The 20,163-nt window shown below is 42.0% G+C and overlaps 1 protein-coding gene across 3 annotated transcripts in view; it reads left to right on the top strand.

Moving 5' to 3' along the window:
• NTRK2 (neurotrophic receptor tyrosine kinase 2) overlaps positions 1-20,163 on the top strand; it is a 278,981-nt gene that overhangs the window by 32,297 nt on the left and 226,521 nt on the right. For all 3 annotated transcript variants that reach the window (XM_065406073.1, XM_065406072.1, XM_065406071.1), the window contains exon 6: positions 19,385-19,521. In XM_065406073.1, the coding sequence (XP_065262145.1) occupies positions 19,385-19,521 (137 nt within the window). The remainder of the gene's footprint in view (positions 1-19,384; positions 19,522-20,163) is intronic.

Below are 20,163 nucleotides of genomic sequence, written 5' to 3'. Positions count from 1 at the left end.
AAAATGAATGTTATTAGCAACACATTTTCAAAACTCAGGCTATAAATTGTGCCTGTTTAAAAAGAAAACACACAAGCAAATAATCCTGTATTTTTCCATGCAGATCTCAGTAACTGTGTGCAAACAGAGTGAGGGAAACCCTGCAGAGTCCACTTTGTATGGGTTACCTGAAGCAGACTTTGCAGGTTTCAGTTCGCAGCATTTGGCAAAATACCAGTCTCCACTGGTTTGAGGAGAAATGGTATGATAATTCTCATCTCCTTGCTTCAGTTGCTTACTTCCACAGGGTCCTGGAACAATTGTCAGGTAGTTTCACTTCTTACTAGTTGGAAAAAGTATTCCTTAGCCTCAGATCTAGTGGCAAGGGGAGCAGTTGGGCTTGATTCCTCTCCTGAGCACAATTGTTTCTGACTCAAATTGCAGCTCACTAGCAGATAGTAAGTTTCATTTTGTTTTCCTTGATGGGCAGAGAGAGAGCAGAATGAAGCAAGCATGGAGGAAAAGAAGGAAGGAGGGCAGAGCAACACACAGTGGATAGATTTGGATGGGGAAAGAGGCAAAGAAGAGTGAATTGGAGGGGGGATGGGAAGAAGGTAGAAATAAGCTCTGCCTTTCTTCCTTCTGTAGTATCTGCCCTCTGCAGCTCTAACCTTTCTGTGAGTGCTTCACAACACCAGACTGCTCTTCTTCTTCTCTGCACTCCCACTGGGCCTGAAACCCATAACCAGGGAGGAGAACAGGGTGGAAATCAGATGAATGCTCTGTTTCATATAGATGCTGTTGAGTACATGCTCCTATCATGGCTATGTGTGTCAAGCAGAGCAGAGAGCGCTGGTGATTGGAGAGCAAAGAGCATCCTGGTATTTAGTAGCTCTCCTATGTTGTCAGCAGTGTCAGTGGATGAAGAAGGGAAGAGATAGGCAAGAGTGCAGGGGAAAAGCAACATGGGATGCAAAATACAAATCTCTTTGAAGTACTGTGTAATCTCAGTCCAGCACTGATCAAATCTCTCTTCAGCAGCTGCTGAACTTGGCTGCTCTGCTTTGAGGGGCACTGAGGGAGAGCTGCTGCATCTTCCAGGTCTTTGGAAGGACTAAGGGTAGTAGGCACAAGGCAGGCGTGTTGGCACAAAAGACTGGAAGCCAAAACAGTCCCTGTTCTGCTGCAGCTGGTCAGAGCCAACATAGGGACCCCATAATCCTTAGCTAGAACCCCCCTGGTAACTAGAGATTCCCTTAACTCCACAGTTTTCTGAGTTCCCAGCACTAAGGATCATGGGACTTTTACTGAGTCATTGAGTGACTGCAGCAAGTTAGGGTGTGTTTCTCAGCCTGTGTGCTTTGTGTGTGGGAGGTGTGCCTCCTGCCACATAAGAGAGCTTTGCAAGATTGGGGGAGTCATTGGCTAATCTGGTGGCCCTTCCAAAGGCCACTGCAAATGGTCTACACTAGAGCAGGAGGAGGAGGAAAGGGAGTTGGAAACCCTGTGTGTGGAGGCTGTACATGAGAGGCCAGTGTTTTAGAGGAGGAGAAGGAATGGTTGTGTGAACAGCAACACAGGACCACAAATTGTTCAGGTGCCTGTTCTGATGTTCATATTTGTGCATGGAACTTAAACTTGATTATGGTTAGACTTGTGTTTCTCTTTAACTCTTAGCTCAGCCCTAAGTGAACATTTGTACCGTAATATGGCATTACAGCTTACTCCCTTGGGTGACACTACACAAACAAATCCAGAACGTGATATAAATGCTAAGTCTGCCATCTCCCAGGAATGTAGCAGACACACTTAAAGGAGACAAATCACAACATCCACGTGAGCACAACCTGCATTCTGAAACTCTTTCAAGAAATCATATATTGAGCCACTATTTTTAAGAGTATCTCTCTGATATTTATTTTACATTGCTTAGGTTTGTGTGGACTTAATTTTCAGAAAACCCACAGTTCCATAGACTATAGCTGTGGCTCCCCCTTTGAAAAACAGAAACCATATCTTTAATCTTTAACCATATCTTTAATCCCTGCAGATATTTTTCTAAAGAAGTTAGTCTGTTTAATTTTCTAACAAAATGTAAGTTAACAGAGGCTAATTGTTATCTAACTATAGGAAGAATGAAACCTTTGGTTTGGGTGGAGTAGTAAATGTACATTGTTTACAGTTTTCTTCCTCTTCCTGTGAATTAACTACCCCCTACCCTTTCTTTTGACTTTGATAGGTTTTGTGGGTGCTCAGGCCTTTGTAACCTATATTGTCACCTAACAGAGTAAAACCTTGCTAATTTGCCCTAATGACTACTACTACATTCATCACAGCAGATTGTTTAATTTTCTGAATCAGGAACTAAACAAACAAATTTGATTTTAGATAAAAATCGAGGACACTGTCTGATAAAGTACTTTGTTAATTTAGTCTGGCAGGTGTCATTAATTATTGATGGTAATATTTAATAGTATACTAGTAAGCATTCTGTAGTATAAGTTGTAAAAGTCTTGGTAATAGGGCACCTTGCTACTGTGTGCTGCTAATAAATGGATTCTTGGTTAGAATTCTCTGGTTTGCAGATCAGTGAAGTGAGAATTTGTGAGGTTCTGTGGCACTGTACTTGTTTATGTAGTTTAAATGTTTATTAATGGACTGGTTAAAGGCTAGTTGCAATTTAATTTTAGCTTTACAGTTGAACTTCCATAATCCACATTTATGGTGAAAGCCGATAAGAACTACTGACAATGAAATCCTTTTTCTGACCTCTGATCAAAATATCAAATTTGGGATATTTTTCTGTATTCAGTGTTGAAATGAACAAATTTAAAACTGTCCAGTGAGTCACCTGTTACCAGTGTTTGCATTGTATAGGTAGTAAAGAAATAATTTTCTTTCACTCGCATTTAATGCCTCTGTTTCTGCCACTGTTCTTAGACTCTCAACATTGGTCATACAAGGCAGAACGATATACCTAATCAAAGATCCTATATTGCACATAGCAGTGTGTTCGATCCATGTATTTATTTTGATTATCCTTCCAGTTTTGCATATTTACTATATCATGCCACTTCACTGCAAGTTATTTTTTCCTTGCAACTGGTTGTGTATCCTAGTCAGAGTTTCTTGCCCAGATTTTCAGAGAGCAAAAGCCTAATTTATGTGTTGTAGATGTGCCAGATATGGCAATTTCCTGCAATGACCTTGAAAGACTTATGGTATTGAGTTTATGTAATATTGTGGACCCGGATTGTATGTAACTACTTTGTGGGGTATATGGGACAAACATTGCAACCCTTTGGGGTCCATTATTTTAAATGAATGGTTTATCTATGATTGTGTTCTTCTGCATGGGGGAGGGCTACCCCAACTCCTACAGGAACTGAAACGAGTGGGTGGTGATTAAGGAAAATCAGCCAGGTTGTAACCCCTCCAGAGAGGTACTACCTCCTGGCGAGGTTCACTTATACTAGTTCAAAGTAGATTCTCTACAGACCAACAGACAAAGGAAGGATTCTTGGATAAATATCCTGAGTTAAAACTGGCTCAAAGCCATCTTTTTAATCCAGCAAATGGATAGGACCTTCTGTCCTTTCTGGGAGGGGTTGGAAGGACTGACACCTGCCAGAGCCTGAGGTTGGAGCTGGGGTGACCTCTCGTAAGCTTTTTAGCATGAATGTAAGTTCTTTTATTGTTTCAGTATGTTTCCTCTGTTATGCTTTCACCTTAAGAATAAATATGCTTGCTTATAAAGAGCTGTATGGCATAACTGCTGGCAATTTATCTGTTTGCAGCCTTTGAAGAGAAAGCAAAGCACAGATGCTGACCTGTTTAGGCAGTCTGGCTTGCTGGGATATCACAGTGTAAGGAGGATCCTGTGCAGCCTAGAAAATCCCCAGTCAGGAGTGGGAGAGATGCAGATCTCTACCCAAGTGAGGTGACAGCTGAGGAGCTGGGAGCCTAGAGTGGGTGCTCTTGAGGAATCATAAAAGGGGAATACAGGTGCCATTGCCCTGAACTGTGATAGTAGGTATCACAATTTGTGTATGGATACAACCTGTCAGTTGAGGGCAGCTTATCTAACTAAGAACTGCAGGATTGGGCCCAAAACTTGTCTTAACAGGACTTTTCTTTTCATATGGAGAAGGGGCTGACTCTTTTCTCTTGTACTTAGTATTGTAAATCTTCCAGCAGAGATTTGGCTTTGCTCTTGTTAACTTGCATTATGTAATTGACAGAATTTTAGAAGGTGCTGCTCCTTGTTTGCAATCTAAAAGCCAGTTTGCTCATTTCTTGCTGTGTCCAGGAAGCCCTTTTCCAGTAATTTGTATAGGCTAGTGTTAAGGTAGTTCTAAATAAATTAGACTCACGCAGGCTTTACTCCAGACTGTGGAAATGGCCATTGTGATGGATTTCTATTCTGGAGGTAAATAAATATGAGAAATACCAAGCTAGAGAGTTTTGTTAGGAACAGAGTGGGAGACATTATAGATTTTAGATGTTAGGGAGAAAATGAAACCAGATTGAAAGATTGGCATGATTATTTGTTTAAATAATAGAAAAGATGTAATAATATTAGTGAATCAATAAAATAAGCATTGGCTCTTAGGCTGTCAACACACAGCATAATTCAAAACAGCAAGAAAAGGCATAATCCAATGAGTGTTGAAATCTTTTCTATTATCAGTCAAACTTCACAGATAAGGCTGACAAAAGTAGAACATAACAAGCAAAACTAGTTGGCTTTTAAAAAAAGTCATAAACATTCTCTCTGTGTTACCTGTCAGAGTATTCATTCGCCCTATATTCTGTATTATTTACTTTGGCTCCTAGTAATAGCTATTATGCATGATGTATGCTGGCAAACTATTTTTATTCTCTTGGTACTAAGTTTTAGTTCTTATCTATGATCAAGATCTGCATGAATAATGGTTTGTTCGAGAGTTTTGACAGCAACAGGGTTTACACTGTAACTCAGAAGTTGAGTTACTGTTTTCTTATGCAATTGAACTTAATTAAAACATTTTTCATTATTAAGAGCTTTTTAAATGAAAATAAGTGAGTTGACTACCATGATTTATCTATGAAGCTTCTTTTCAGGAGGGAGGGAGAGAGTAGGAACCAGACTTTCAAAAGTGTATGTTCCTAACTTGTGCATGTACTAACTGATGCATATGTGCAAATTTAGATTATTCTCATGCACAAACCTATATATCTGTGTAAATCAGGGGTTGTGTGTGAGCAAAATTAAACACACATTTTTGTACATGCACTATTGAAAATCCGCCCCTCACAATGTAAAAACAACATTGCATTTCATAATTGTGACTTTCTCTCTAAGTTAATTTGAAAGGGAAGTATTTTATAATAGCCAGAGAACAAAGAAATAGGAATATTTAGGGGAAGCAGGGAAGGTAGTGTGTTCTGCTGGGTAGAGCACTGGATTGGGACTTCAGAGACCAGGGTGCTACTCCTCATTCAGCAACAGGACTGCTGGGTGATCTTTGGCAAGTCACTTAAGCCTTGTGTCTCAGTTTCCCCACCTGTACAATGGTGATAATGATACTTATCCACTTTGAGATGTACTGATGAAAAGTGCTTTCTCAGATCTAGGTATTATTATTATTTCATCCTTGTAATGTAACTAGATAAAGACTGATGCTACCTCCTTTCCAACAGTCTAAAGAAATGACTCTCTTAATTCCTTACAAAATGGAGGCTGGGTCAGGACTTTGCCTTCAGGAACATGCACTCTTGATATAAAAAAAAACCAACAGAGGGTCCTGTGGCAACTTTAAGACTAACAGAAGTATTGGGAGCATAAGCTTTCGTGGGTAAGAACCTCACTTCTTCAGATGCAAGTAATGGAAATTTCCAGAGGCAGGTATAAATCAGTATGGAGATAACAAGGTTAGTTCAATCAGGGAGGGTGAGGTGCTCTGCTAGCAGTTGAGGTGTGAACACCAAGGGAGGAGAAACTGCTTCTGTAGTTGGATAGCCATTCACAGTCTTTGTTTAATCCTGATCTGACGGTGTCAAATTTGCAAATGAACTGGAGCTCAGCAGTTTCTCTTTGGAGTCTGGTCCTGAAGTTTTTTTGCTGTAAGATGGCTACCTTTACATCTGCTATTGTGTGGCCAGGGAGGTTGAAGTGTTCTCCTACAGGTTTTTGTATATTGCCATTCCTGATATCTGACTTGTGTCCATTTATCCTCTTGCGTAGTGACTGTCCAGTTTGGCCAATGTACATAGCAGAGGGGCATTGCTGGCACATGATGGCATATATAACATTGGTGGACATGCAGGTGAATGAGCCGGTAACGTTGTAGCTGATCTGGTTAGGTCCTGTGATGGTGTTGCTGGTGTAGATATGTGGGCAGAGTTGGCATCGAGGTTTGTTGCATGGGTTGGTTCCTGAGTTAGAGTTGTTATGGTGCGGTGCGTGGTTGCTGGTGAGAATATGCTTAAAGTTGGCGGGTTGTCTGTGGGCGAGGACTGGCCTGCCTCCCAAGGTCTGTGAAAGCGAGGGATCATTGTCCAGGATGAGTTGTAGATCACTGATGATGCGTTGGAGAGGTTTAAGCTGAGGACTGTAGGTGATGGCCAGTGGAGTTCTGTTGGTTTCTTTTTTGGGCCTGTCTTGTAGCAGGAGGTTTCTGGGTACACGTCTGGCTCTGTTGATTTGTTTCTTTATTTCCTTGTGTGGGTATCGTAGTTTTGAGAATGCTTGGTGAAGATCTTGTAGGTGTTGGTCTCTGTCTGAGGAGTTGGAGCAGATGCGGTTGTACATCAGCGCTTGGCTGTAGACGATGATCGTGTGGTGTGTCCGGGGTGGAAGCTGGAGGCATGAAGGTAGGCGTAGCGGTCGGTGGGTTTTCGGTATGGGGTGGTGTTAACGTGGCCATCGCTTATTTGTACTGTGGTGTCTAGGAAGTGGACCTCCCGTGTAGATTGGTCCAGGCTGAGGTTGATGGTGGGGTGGAAGCTGTTGAAATCATGGTGGAATTCTTCCAGGGTGTCCTTTCCATGGGTCCAGATGATGAAGATGTCATCAATGTAGCATAGGCAGAGAAGGGGCGTGAGTGGACGAGAGCTGAGGAAGCGTTGTTCCAGGTCAGCCATAAAAATGTTGGCATATTGTGGGGCCATGCGGGTGCCCATAGCGGTGCCCCTGGTCTGGAGGTATATATTGTCAGCAAATTTGAAATAATTGTGCGTGAGGATAAAGTCACAGAGCTCAGCAACAAGTTGTGCTGTGTCATCCTCAGGGATACTGTTCCTGACAGCTTGTATTTCATCTGTGTGGGGGATGTTTGTGTAGAGAGCCCTTACATCCATGGTGGCTAGGATGGTGTTTTCTGGGAGGTCACCAATGCATTGTAGTTTTCTCAGGAAATCAGTGGTGTCACGGAGATAGCTGGGAGTGCTGGTGGCGTAGGGTCTGAGTAGGGAGTCTACATATCCAGACAGTCCTTCAGTGAGAGTGCCAATGCCCGAGATGATGGGGCGTCCAGGATTTCCAGGTTTGTGGATCTTGGGTAGTAGATAGAATAACCCCGGTCGGGGCTCTAAGGGTATGTTGATTTGTTCCTGTGTTAGTGTAGGGAGTGTCCTGAGTAGATGGTGCAGTTTCTTAGTGTATTCCTCAGTGGGATCTGAGGAAAGTGGCCTGTAGAATTTGGTATTGGAGAGTTGTCTGGCAGCCTCCTTCTGGTAGTCAGACCTGTTCATGATGACAACAGCACCTCCTTTATCAGCCTCTTTGATGATAATGTCAGGGTGGTGTCTGAGGCTGTGGATGACATTGCATTCTGCACGACTTAGGTTATGAGGCAAGCAATGTTGTTTTTCCACAATTTCTGCCTGTGCACGTCGGCGGAAGCATTCTATGTATAGGTCCAGACTGTCATTTCGACCCTCAGGAGGAGTCCATGTGGAGTTCTTCTTCCTGTGTTGTTGGTGGGAGGGTATTTGTGTATCAGTGCGCTGTTCAGTGTTATCCTGAAAGTATTCTTTGAGTCGGAGGCGGTGAAAGTAGGCTTCCAGATCACCGCAGAACTTTATCATGTTCGTGGGGGTGCTGGGGCAAAAAGAGAGTCCCCGAGATAGAACAGACTCTTCTGCTGGGTTGAGTGTGTAGCTGGATAAATTGACGATATTGCTGGGTGAGTTAGGGGTACTCCTGTTGTGGCCCCATGTGGCAGGTAGGATTTTAGACAGCTTACGGTCCTTTTTCCTTTGTAGAGAGGTGAAGTGTGTAATGTAGATCTCCTGTCTTATTTTAGTAAAGTCCATTTGTGTGGAGGGTTGGTTATTTATGAAAGTCTCCAGGTTGGAGAACTCTTTCTTGATGTTTTTCTGTTTGCTGTATAGGATGCTGATCAGGTGGTTCCTCAGTTTCTTTGATAGTGTATGGCATAATCTCTCACTGTGGTCTGTGCAGTATGTAAATAGCAATGGATTTTTCATCTTCAGTCCATTTGGTATGATGTCCATCCGTTTGCATTTGGAAAAGAAGATGATATCTGTCTGTATTTGTGCAAGTTACTTCATGAGGTTGATAGATTTCCATTCCATACGGCTAAATGCAGTGCCTTGCATGGTGTCAAGTATCAGAGGGGTAGCCGTGTTAGTCTGAATCTGTAAAAACCAACAGAGGGTCCTGTGGCACCTTTAAGACTGACAGAAGTATTGGGAGCATAAGCTTTCGTGGGTAAGAACCTCACTTCTTCAGATGCAAGTAATGGAAATTTCCAGAGGCAGGTATAAATCAGTATGGAGATAACAAGGTTAGTTCAATCAGGGAGGGTGAGGTGCTCTGCTAGCAGTTGAGGTGTGAACACCAAGGGAGGAGAAACTGCTTCTGTAGTTGGATAGCCATTCACAGTCTTTGTTTAATCCTGATCTGATGGTGTCTACACGGGAGGTCCACTTCCTAGACACCACAGTACAAATAAGCGATGGCCACGTTAACACCACCCTATACCGAAAACCCACCGACCGCTACGCCTACCTTCATGCCTCCAGCTTCCACCCCGGACACACCACACGATCCATCGTCTACAGCCAAGCGCTGAGGTACAACCGCATCTGCTCCAACCCCTCAGACAGAGACCAACACCTACAAGATCTTCACGAAGCATTCTCAAAACTACGATACCCACACAAGGAAATAAAGAAACAAATCAACAGAGCCAGACGTGTACCCAGAAACCTCCTGCTACAAGACAGGCCCAAAAAAGAAACCAACAGAACTCCACTGGCCATCACCTACAGTCCTTAGCTTAAACCTCTCCAACGCATCATCAGTGATCTACAACCCATCCTGGACAATGATCCCGCACTTTCACAGACCTTGGGAGGCAGGCCAGTCCTCGCCCACAGACAACCCGCCAACCTTAAGCATATTCTCACCAGCAACCACGCACCGCACCATAACAACTCTAACTCAGGAACCAACCCATGCAACAAACCTCGATGCCAACTCTGCCCACATATCTACACCAGCAACACCATCACAGGACCTAACCAGATCAGCTACAACGTCACCGGCTCATTCACCTGCATGTCCACCAATGTTATATATGCCATCATGTGCCAGCAATGCCCCTCTGCTATGTACATTGGCCAAACTGGACAGTCACTACGCAAGAGGATAAATGGACACAAGTCAGATATCAGGAATGGCAATATACAAAAACCTGTAGGAGAACACTTCAGCCTCCCTGGCCACACAATAGCAGATGTAAAGGTAGCCATCTTACAGCAAAAAAACTTCAGGACCAGACTCCAAAGAGAAACTGCTGAGCTCCAGTTCATTTGCAAATTTGACACCGTCAGATCAGGATTAAACAAAGACTGTGAATGGCTATCCAGCTACAGAAGCAGTTTCTCCTCCCTCGGTGTTCACACCTCAACTGCTAGCAGAGCACCTCACCCTCCCTGATTGAACTAACCTTGTTATCTCCATACTGATTTATACCTGCCTCTGGAAATTTCCATTACTTGCATCTGAAGAAGTGAGGTTCTTACCCACGAAAGCTTATGCTCCCAATACTTCTGTTAGTCTTAAAGGTGCCACAGGACCCTCTGTTGGTTTTTACAGATTCAGACTAACATGGCTACCCCTCTGATTCTTGATATCAAGTGTGAGACTATTTTTTGTGATTGCAGACATCTTGCCTGGTCCTATTTCTCAGATTAAAAAAGTTCAAAAGCTCCATGTTTGTCATACTGAAGTGTTTGACTTTACTGCTGTATTTTGAGTATTCCTAATTATAGGAATAGGAAATATTGCAGGTAGAGCAGAATGAACATTTACTGCTCCATACTAAATGTGTTTTTAAATAGCAACTGCTGTACAAGAAGTCCTTTTCCAGAGGTTTGCACTCTATCAATCCAGCCCTCATTAGCGTCCATTAAAATTGTTAGCAGAGCTCTCGATTCACCTGTGAAGGCTTGTGTCTGCTTTGCCCAGCTCAGCTGCATTGAATTCATTTGATTGCTTTGGAGAAGCGAGGTGGAGATACTGCTGACAGCAGCACTGAGTGCTCTGGTCTGTCTGACCTTGCTCTGAAGCTCTCATGTGAAATGGATGCGACTGTCTCCTTGGAAGAAGCTCTGTGAAAGGCTCTTTGAGATATTTCTATCTTTTGGATCTTTAAATGTGAACAAAGGTGGGACTTTGCAGCCACAAAGGGAGGGAGAATGGAGATAATGCTTTCTATTTTGTGTAACTAATGCTTGCATGTAATCTTGTAGGGGTATCCTGTTTTCAATGCTATAGAGGCATAGCAGAGCTGACTCCCGCATGGTATTTCTGTTGATTTCATTGGAAATGTACCCATTTACCCCATGGCTGAATTTAGCTCACCGTTTCTTGGCTGCAGCTGGTTGCTAAATGCAACACAACAGGTGCATCATATTATCAGCAATTCTCAAATTTATGCCCCAATTCAGGAAAAAAACAACAACCTTTTGCCTTGTTTTTAAGCCCATGAAAGCCTAAAGTGTGTGTGCGCATGTATGTAAAATATTTTTTCAGGATTTTAGCTTGTGTTCTGGAGGCTGGTAAAATTTTAAGTGAATTTATCCTACAAAGATGTTCAATTTTTGTTTTGAATGAAATATTTTTCTTTATATTTTCTAATCCTCAGCCAGGAAAGATATGTTGTAATTTGAGGAGCCATATTCTCTCATTTCTTGACCAGCGCCACATCCATCCTCCAGACAATGTGATTGGCTGGATAAAATGAATAGCAAGTTAAAATATTTGCTGCCGGTGTTGCACTTAAGAGCAAATCTTATACTCACATGTTGGGGGAGTCTCCTGCGAGCATGAAGAATGCAGTAAGCAACCGTAGATTGCTTTGGGAACTTGTGTGTGGTGAGCAAAGCTGGGTTTGGGCCCATTGTACCCCCTGAACTGTAGAGAATATCTGTAAAGCAGGGGGTATTAAAAATATGTTGTACAAGTTTAAATATAATAGATGATTATTGTTTCCCATATTAAGCTCATCAGTCTGTGACTGAGAGCTGTATTGAGAAGATGGTTCAGGAGATTCCAGCTAAGGACTAAAAAGACCTTAATGAAGGTCAGATATAAACTGGCTTGTGAGAAAAGCTTTGAATGTCAGTTTTCCCCCTCCTCCCCAGCAAAATGTCTGTTCTTATCACAAGGAAAATCCTGTTTTGGTATGCTGGGGGATGGTCCTTCCAGGTCTTTTCAGAGCCCATCATCTCTGCTCCTGCCCTGGCTAGAAGGGTAGTTATGGAGAAACATTGCTCCCAGCTTCTCCCAGCTCAGAGACTGAGGTTTGAACATATATCTTGAACTTGGTAGGAAACTTGGTGCATCGGAAACCAACAGTTAAAGAACACTTTTTGTGTTCTGCTGCCTAACATCATCCAGCTGTGATTTCAGACTAAAGGCTGCAAACTTTAAATGAACAAATCTCCAGTTCACTTCAGTGGGAGTTTGGCAATGGAGTTCTGCTCCATAAAGAATCACGGAATGTGGGTTGATATTAATAAGTTGAAACTTTTCTGTGTGGCATATATATAAATAAAATTTGTATTTCTGTGCTCAAATAGGCTCATTGGGTGTGTGACTTATCATAATAGGAGAAATAAAAACAAAAACAAGTGAAATTATAGTCAGGTCCTTACAAGAGTGACAATTCAGGCTCAGGTTCTCAACTCTTCTGCTATCATAGAACATCATTACATCACTGGTGGTGCTACAAATGTCCAAATTATCATGACTAATATCATAAGTCAAATTGAAAATCTGTCCAGTGATATGGCACAACTCCTCAGGTTAGCTCCTCAGGTTTCATACCTCAACAGCAAGAAAAATGTAGCTCTGATTCTGAACTCAGATTTTGTGGCTGACTTCTGTCTCAGTGGTAGGTTGAACATGGCTGAGACAGAGATCGGCCACAGAGCGTGGGTTCAGGTTGGAATATTTATTAGTTAGTGCATATCACATGGTTAGAACATATAGCGGGAGATCCCATTGAAGCCAGTATAAGTTTTACCATTTACTTCAGTGGGGCCAGGATTTCACCTTAAAAACACTACACACACACACACACATAGACATAGACATTTTATATATAATGTCTATTATACTAATAGTATATTATACTATTAATATGATTTTTGAGGCTGACTGAAGGATTTAGCTACATGAGTTCCATTAATTTCACGGGGAGTTAAGTAGCAAAATCCCCAATGCATCTTTGAACATTTCAACCAAAGTATTGGTTCTTGCCTTTGTTGAAGTACTGCTAGCTATGCACTGTAGAGAGATGGGCTGCATGACTATTGAACAGTAGAACCTCAGTGTTACGAACACCAGAGTTACAAACTGACCAGTCAACCACACACCTCATTTGGAACCAGGGGCGGCTCTAGCTTTTTTGCCGCCCCAAGCACGGCAGGCAGGCTGCCCTCGGCGGCATGCCTGCGGGAGGTTCGCCAGTCCCACGGCTCCGGCGTACCCGCCGAATTGCCGCCGAAACCGTGGGACCAGCGGACCTCCCGCAGGCATACCGCCGAAGGCTGCCTGACTGCCGCCTGACTGCCGCCCTCTCAGGGACCGGCAGGGCGCCCCCCGCGGCTTGCTGCCCCAGGCACGCGCTTGGAGCGCTGGTGCCTGGAGCCGCCCCTGTTTGGAACCCTGCAGCAGGCAGCAGCAGAGAGCCCCCCCCCCCCCCCCCAAGAAAGCGAAAGTACGTACTGTGTTAAATGTAAACTACTAAAAAAAAAAAAGTGTGTGTGTGTGGGGGGGGGTAAGCAGCGTTTTCCTTCTGTATAATAAAGTTTCAAAGCTGCATTAAGTCAATATTTAGTTGTAAACTTTTGAAAGAACAACGGTAACGTTTTGTTCAGAGCATAGGCGCTGACTTACTCAGCTCCACCCCAGGCCCTGGCTTCACCCCACTCCACCCCCCCCCAAACCCTTGCCCCACCTCTTCCTGCCCTCTCCCCGCACCTCTTCCTGCCCTATTTTTTTTCGGTGGGTGCTCTAGCCCCAGAGCACCCACGGAGTCATCACCTATGGTTCAGAGTTACGAACATTTCAGAGTTACGAACAACCTCCATTCCTGAGGTGTTCGTAACTCTGAGATTCTACTGTACCACCAGAGTTTGACTGTCTCTCTGTAATGTGGCTTCAGGTAATAAATGCACACTAATGGAGCCTATGGAGGTAAATATTCCTTTTACGAATGAGTGTCTAGTTAGTTTTGCTATCCAAGGATTTTGTATAGGGTTGAAGAGCTCAGTCCTGTTCCCATAGGTGTTGCAACTCACTTGAAGTCAATATGCCCAAATGTGCTCGTGATTAATAGAAGATATTTTTTGACAACGTTTAATCCAAGAACTACCTGTTGAAGTAAAGTTTTATTGCCATGAATATATTGCACAGACAACTTTTCCATATGCTGTACAGTATTACAGCTAGAATTGCTTAGTTATTATGTACATATTACATAATTCCAAGTTACACAATTATTCTAAGGTGCTGTACTCTTTTGGGGCACAAAGCACTTGCTCTAGGGAAATAATATAGCATGATATGACTGATAAGAAAGGGCAAAAAAAAAAAAAAGCCGTGTGTGTGGTTTTTAAATAAACACTAACAACTAATGAGTTTAATCATTAAATGAAATCTGTTAAATTAGGCCCATGTGGACCAGTGAAAGGACATGCTTAGTCCTGAATAAAAGTTTATTATGATTTAACTTTATGCTAATTAGTGAAAATTTAGACATCCCACTTTTACTTTTCATTCTACATTTTGTATTTTAAAATTATGTTTAGCAACCCCGACCCTGATCCTGAAGATGTTTGTGAGCAACTTCAGGCGAGTGAATAATCCCATGGAACTCAACGGGTCTGTTCACATTCATTACTATATGTTCTAACCATGTGATATGCACTAACTAATAAATATTCCAACCTGAACCCACGCTCTGTGGCCGATCTCTGTCTCAGCCATGTTCAACCTACCACTGAGACAGAAGTCAGCCACAAAATCTGAGTTCAGAATCAGAGCTACATTTTTCTTGCTGTTGAGGTATGAAACCTGAGGAGCTAACCTGAGGAGTTGTGCCATATCACTGGACAGATTTTCAATTTGACTTATGATATTAGTCATGATAATTTGGACATTTGTAGCACCACCAGTGATGTAATGATGTTCTATGATAGCAGAAGAGTTGAGAACCTGAGCCTGAATTGTCACTCTTGTAAGGACCTGACTATAATTTCACTTGTTTTTGTTTTCATTACGTCTTTGGGATCAGGGCCCATATTTGAATGAAAATTATCATATAGTATAGAGCACTTTCAACATTTTGCCATCAGTGAGCCTTGTTTGGATTAATCTACCTTTCTTTATCTTCCTGTAACGTTTTCACAAAAGTCGTGACAATTTCTCTACGTTTTTAGATGCTGTAGTGGTAGTCACTATACAAAACCGTAAACTAGAGAGACTTTTACTATTTCTTTTCAGGTGAGTTTTATGGCTCTTTTCTGTGATATTTTAGGGCGTTGGTGGCTTCTGTTTGTTGTGACCAGGGAGGATTGTGGGGAACGTCAGAGAGACTTAACCAAACTAGGTGAATGGGCAACATGATGGCAAACAAAATTCATTGTTTATAAATGTACATTAAAGGAAAAAAGTTGCACTACTCCTGCACCTTACAGTTACTTTAGAACCTTGTATCAGCTCAGGAAAGGGACAGGGGTATCACTATGGGTAGCTCAATGAAAATCTCTGCTCAGTGTGCAGGTCTGGTCACAAAAGTAAATGAGATGTTAGGAAGCATAAGGAAAGGTATGATGAACAATAGAGAAAACATAACACCATTATATTACTCAATGGTACATCCTCATCTGGAATACTCTGTGTGTGTGTGTGTGTGTGTATGTGTGACAGTGGTCGTTCCATCTCAAAAAAGGATATTTCAGAATTAGAGGGGGTTTGGAGAATGATTAAGGGTCTGGAAAAAATCATATAAAGAGAGGTTGAAAAGATTGGGAGAGCTTAATTTAGAAAGGAACATAAGAATGTCCATACTGGGTCAGATCAATGGTCCATCTAGCCCAGTATCCTGTCTTCCAACAGTGGCCAATGCCAGGTGCTTCAGAGGGAATGAACAGAACAGGCAATCATCGAACGATCCATCCCTTGTTGTCTACTCCCAGCTTCTGGCAAACAGAGGCTAGGGATACTCAGAACATGGTGTTGCATCCCTGCCCATCTTGGCTAATAGCCATTGATGGACCTATCTTCCATAAACTTTATATAGTTCTTTTTTGAACCCTGTTATAGTTTTGGCCTTCAGAAATCTCCTGGCAAAGAGTTTGACAGGTTGACTGTGCATTGTGTGACAAAGTACTTCCTTTTGTTTGTTTTAAATCTGCTGCCTATTAACTTCATTGGGTGACCCCTAGTTCTTGTCTTATGTGAAGGAGTAAATAAACATTTCCTTATTCTCTTTCTCCACACGGTCAAGATTGTATACACCTCTATCATATCCTCACTTAGTCATCTCTTTTCCATGCTGAAAAGTCCCAGTCTTTTAAATTTCTCCTCATATGGAAGCTGTTCCATAGCCGTAATCATTTTAGTTGCCCTTCTCTGTACCTTTTCCAATTCCAATATATCTTCTTTGAGATGGGGCATCCAGATCTGCACGCAGTATTCAAGTTGTGGGTGTACCATGGATTTCTATAGTGGCATTATGACATTGTTATCTATCCCTTTCCTAATGAGTCCTAACATTCTGTTAGCTTTTTTTTTTTGATTGCCACTGCACATTGAGTAGATGTCTTCAGAGAACTATCCACAATGACTCCAAGATTTCAGCTAATTCAGACCCTATCATTTTGTATGAATAGTTGGGATTAATTAGAGGGGACATGATAAAACAACAAATAGTCAAGAGACGAAAGATCAGGAACTCCTGTTCTCCGTGTCTCACAACCCCCCAAAAGGGGATATTCAATTAAGTTAAAAGGTGGCAAATTCAAAACTAATGAAAGGAAATACTTTTTCATACAACGTGTAATTAAACTGTGGAACTTGTTGCTACTGGCAGTTGTAGAGGCCGAGAATATAGCAAGATTCAAAATAAAATTGGACATTATGAATATCCAGAATTATCGTAATTAATACTAACAAGAAGTTAGGAAGGGATATTAAACCTCGTGCTTTGTGGTTTAAACCAATCTCGCTCTATTAGAAATCAGGATGAGACCTGGGGGAAGATGACCCCCCCCCCCATTTGCTTAGCGTGGGGTTCTTTAACCTTCCTCTGAAACATCAGTCAGATCAGTCACCATCAGAGATGGGATACTGGACTAGATGTACCTCAGGACTGGTCCCGTATGGCAATTCCTAAGTTCCCAAGTTCTTTATAGTGCACATGATAGTAACAGTGGTGCCATCCCACACTTTTCTATATAAAATAATACAAATTCAGCCAGCAGTAGCAAAGTTAGAAAGAGCATACAGTTCTAGTTAGCGAGTAGCTAAAATGCTACTTGGTCCTCCACCCAGTTCAACAATCAAAAAGCTCCACAAGAAGCCGTCTTGAAATTTTAATGGAAATCCAAGTAGTGCAATAAATGGTCAACACTGGGGTGTTTTTGTTTTTGGTTTGGCTTATATGATAGGGTTCATATGAAACTTTGTGTGTTAGAAGCTCTGTGAACTCAAACAGCGACACACTTTGAGTAGTTTTAATTTGGCATGAGAGATGTCAGGCTGGTCTTGTCCAGAGAAGATACTGCTAGGAAGAAGCTGGGCCATAAGGCCTTGATGGCTAAAATTCTTTCCCAGAATCAGGTATGACCACAGGAGTCAAATAGTTTTAAGATCTGGTGTGTGAGGGTGTCTGCATGGGGTAAATTATCTCATTACTTCTCCTCCCTGGTCCCTATCCAACATAATTAATATCTAAATGTTCCTTAGGATCTAGTTTAGTTTCCTGCCTGGCTGGGTGACAGACACTGCTGAGGTTTGAAGTCATGGCAAGCAAAAGCAGATGGCCACCTTTGCTAACAGATTACTGCATCAAGGCATACAGCCATCCAGCTCTGTTTCAATAAACTTCAATGTATGATTTACAAAGTGAGCATAATAGAAGAAACCCATGATGCCTATAATCAGAATCATATTACAGTACTACTTAAAGCACTAGCAGAATTGCCTAAGCAGTTATTGTATACTCCTGATGATTTCAAATCTTATTAGGCAAGAAAGCAGTGCCTGGAAAATGATTTGTCTTGCCTTTGCTATTACTACTTTTCATTTCATTTTTATTGAACTAATTAAACTTCAAGTGATATTTCAAGTTTCTATTGAATTTTTGGCCAACATATTAATGTGCTCTAATTAACACAAATCAGATATAAGGCACTCACTATGGGGCTTTATAATAAAAAAAAAAATCACCTTGCTAAACTTGTAAACCTGCAAGTGCATGACGGAAACTGCTCCACCCTAATTTAAAAAAAAAGAGAGAGAAGCTTTGTTGCAGAAAAAGAAAACTCATTGCAAAACAATACATAGCTAACACTGCTGTTTTGCTGTGCAGGATATTTGAGATGATAAATTGCAAACAAAACATGTCTCAGATTGCTGCTGAGCTGAGCATCGTGGTGAGGGCAAAGCTAAAGTTATCTTTCTATAGTGGATGATGGCACAATCTCACATAACACAGGTTTTCAGTGTACTGCTTATTTTCAATGCAAAAAAGTATAGTTATGAAGGACAGAAAAAATACACTTGTCATGTCTCATGTACCTGAAGACAAGTTGATTTTTGGCCTAATATGCTGCTGACCATATTTTCAAAAGAGTCCTACTCCAGTTTAGGCTCCTAAATGAAGTGTTCAGGTTTTCAAAAGTCCTCAAAACATGACAACTCCTATTGGTCTGAGAGCCATTGATTTGGGTGTTGAGCTCTACCAAAAAACCTGACCACTTCATTTGGATGCCTAAAAGGGAGCTTCTGGGAGCTGAACTCTTCTGAAAATCTGCTCAATAATAGGTTTGTGGAGCTAGATTCTCTCCTGCATCAGAGCACCACTCAATGCAGGTCAAAGGGATGAAGCATCAGGTTCCAGCTCCCTGATTCTTGGGGTCAGCCCTGATCCTGACAAAAGTTAGAGCAGCTTCCTAGCAAATTACACAAAGTAGCTGTTTCACTGAAGCTAGTTCAGTCCTGTGGCTGAAGTACCCTAGAAATGGCCCAGAGGGTCTGGACAGTTTGAGCTGCTCTGGCCCTGCCCCTTCCTTCCCTTGACATGCCCATAGCCCCTGCCCTTCCTACTCAGTTTGTCTCTGAAGATCTGGGTTCCATATGTGTGTGTGACCTCTTTGTGGACTGGCGCCACTCTGATTCTATTGTTTTGGGGACTCTTTCCCCTGACCCTGCATCATGATGTGGGTTAGATTTCCCCTTTAGTGTACATATAGCTCAGGGTATGCTAGGAATACCACCACAGTGTTAATTAGGCAAAAGGAAAATGAAGATTTTTATTGCAACCACTACAAATGAGAAAAGTAAGTTGTATCTTATTTTCCCTCAAGAATGAAGGAGAGATTTTAAAGGTGCAATTGGCGTTAGGCATCTGACTGTCCTTTCTACCTTTTCTAGGGAGGTGGATTGGTAGAGTGGAGAATACTTGTGTAGTATCAAATGTGTTCTTTGCATTTTTTTTACCAAATAGCATCTGACCACAATGAATCTCTGATTAGCTGAGTAAGCAGAGTTTTCGATTACATACAGACTGCTGTCAAAGAGTTGAACAGCTTATTTGAATATTTACCCTATTTCTATGACAAACACAAACACTTACATATTTTTTTGCTTGTGTCACAGGCTTGCCCTCAGCAAACTTGAGTGTTTATAACCTCACTGTTGTGGAAGGAAGGAGCACTACACTGTACTGCGAAGCTACTGGGGTGCCATCTCCCAATGTATCCTGGGTTGTCCCTAATCTTGTTTCAAAACATGAGGTAAGTTTTACTTTCAATAGCTGGCTATCCAGAGACTGGGTATACCTGCTGAAGAATGGTGTGTGGCTGGTTTTAAGCTTATTATTTTTCATAATCACAGATACAAAATGGCAAATTGTTTACCTTGCATTTATTTCCCAGGTATTCTTAATCCACAGTGACTGTGGCAGTGCTTCTGGGACAAACAAACATTTATTTCTCTGAGAAAGTGGCTTTTATTTAAGTTTCTGTGCCTCCAGTTATAACTGATAGTGCTACAATTCTATGGAAGGGTCCTGGTAATATAAGAACGGCTGTACTTGGTCAGACCAAAGGTCCATCTAGCCCAGTATCCTGTCTTCTGACATTGGCCAATGCCAGGTGCCCGAGAAGGAATGAGCAGAACAGGCAATCACCGAGTGATCCATCCCCTGTCACCCATTCCCAGCTTCTGGAAAACAGAGGCACGGGACACCATCCCTGCCCATCCTGGCTAATAGCCATTGATGGACCTATCCTCCATGAATTTATCTAGTTCTTTTTTTAATCCTGTTATAGTCTTGGCCTTTACAACATCCTCTGGCAAAGGGTTACACAGGTTTACTGTGCATTGTGTGAAGAAATATTTCCTTTTGTTTCTTTTAAACCTGCTGCCTATTAATT

Source organism: Emys orbicularis, chromosome 6 (assembly GCF_028017835.1).
Source record: "Emys orbicularis isolate rEmyOrb1 chromosome 6, rEmyOrb1.hap1, whole genome shotgun sequence".
Classification (NCBI taxonomy): Eukaryota; Metazoa; Chordata; order Testudines; family Emydidae; genus Emys; species Emys orbicularis.
Note: the sequence above shows the minus strand (reverse complement) of the source record. Positions and strands in the feature narration are given on the sequence as shown.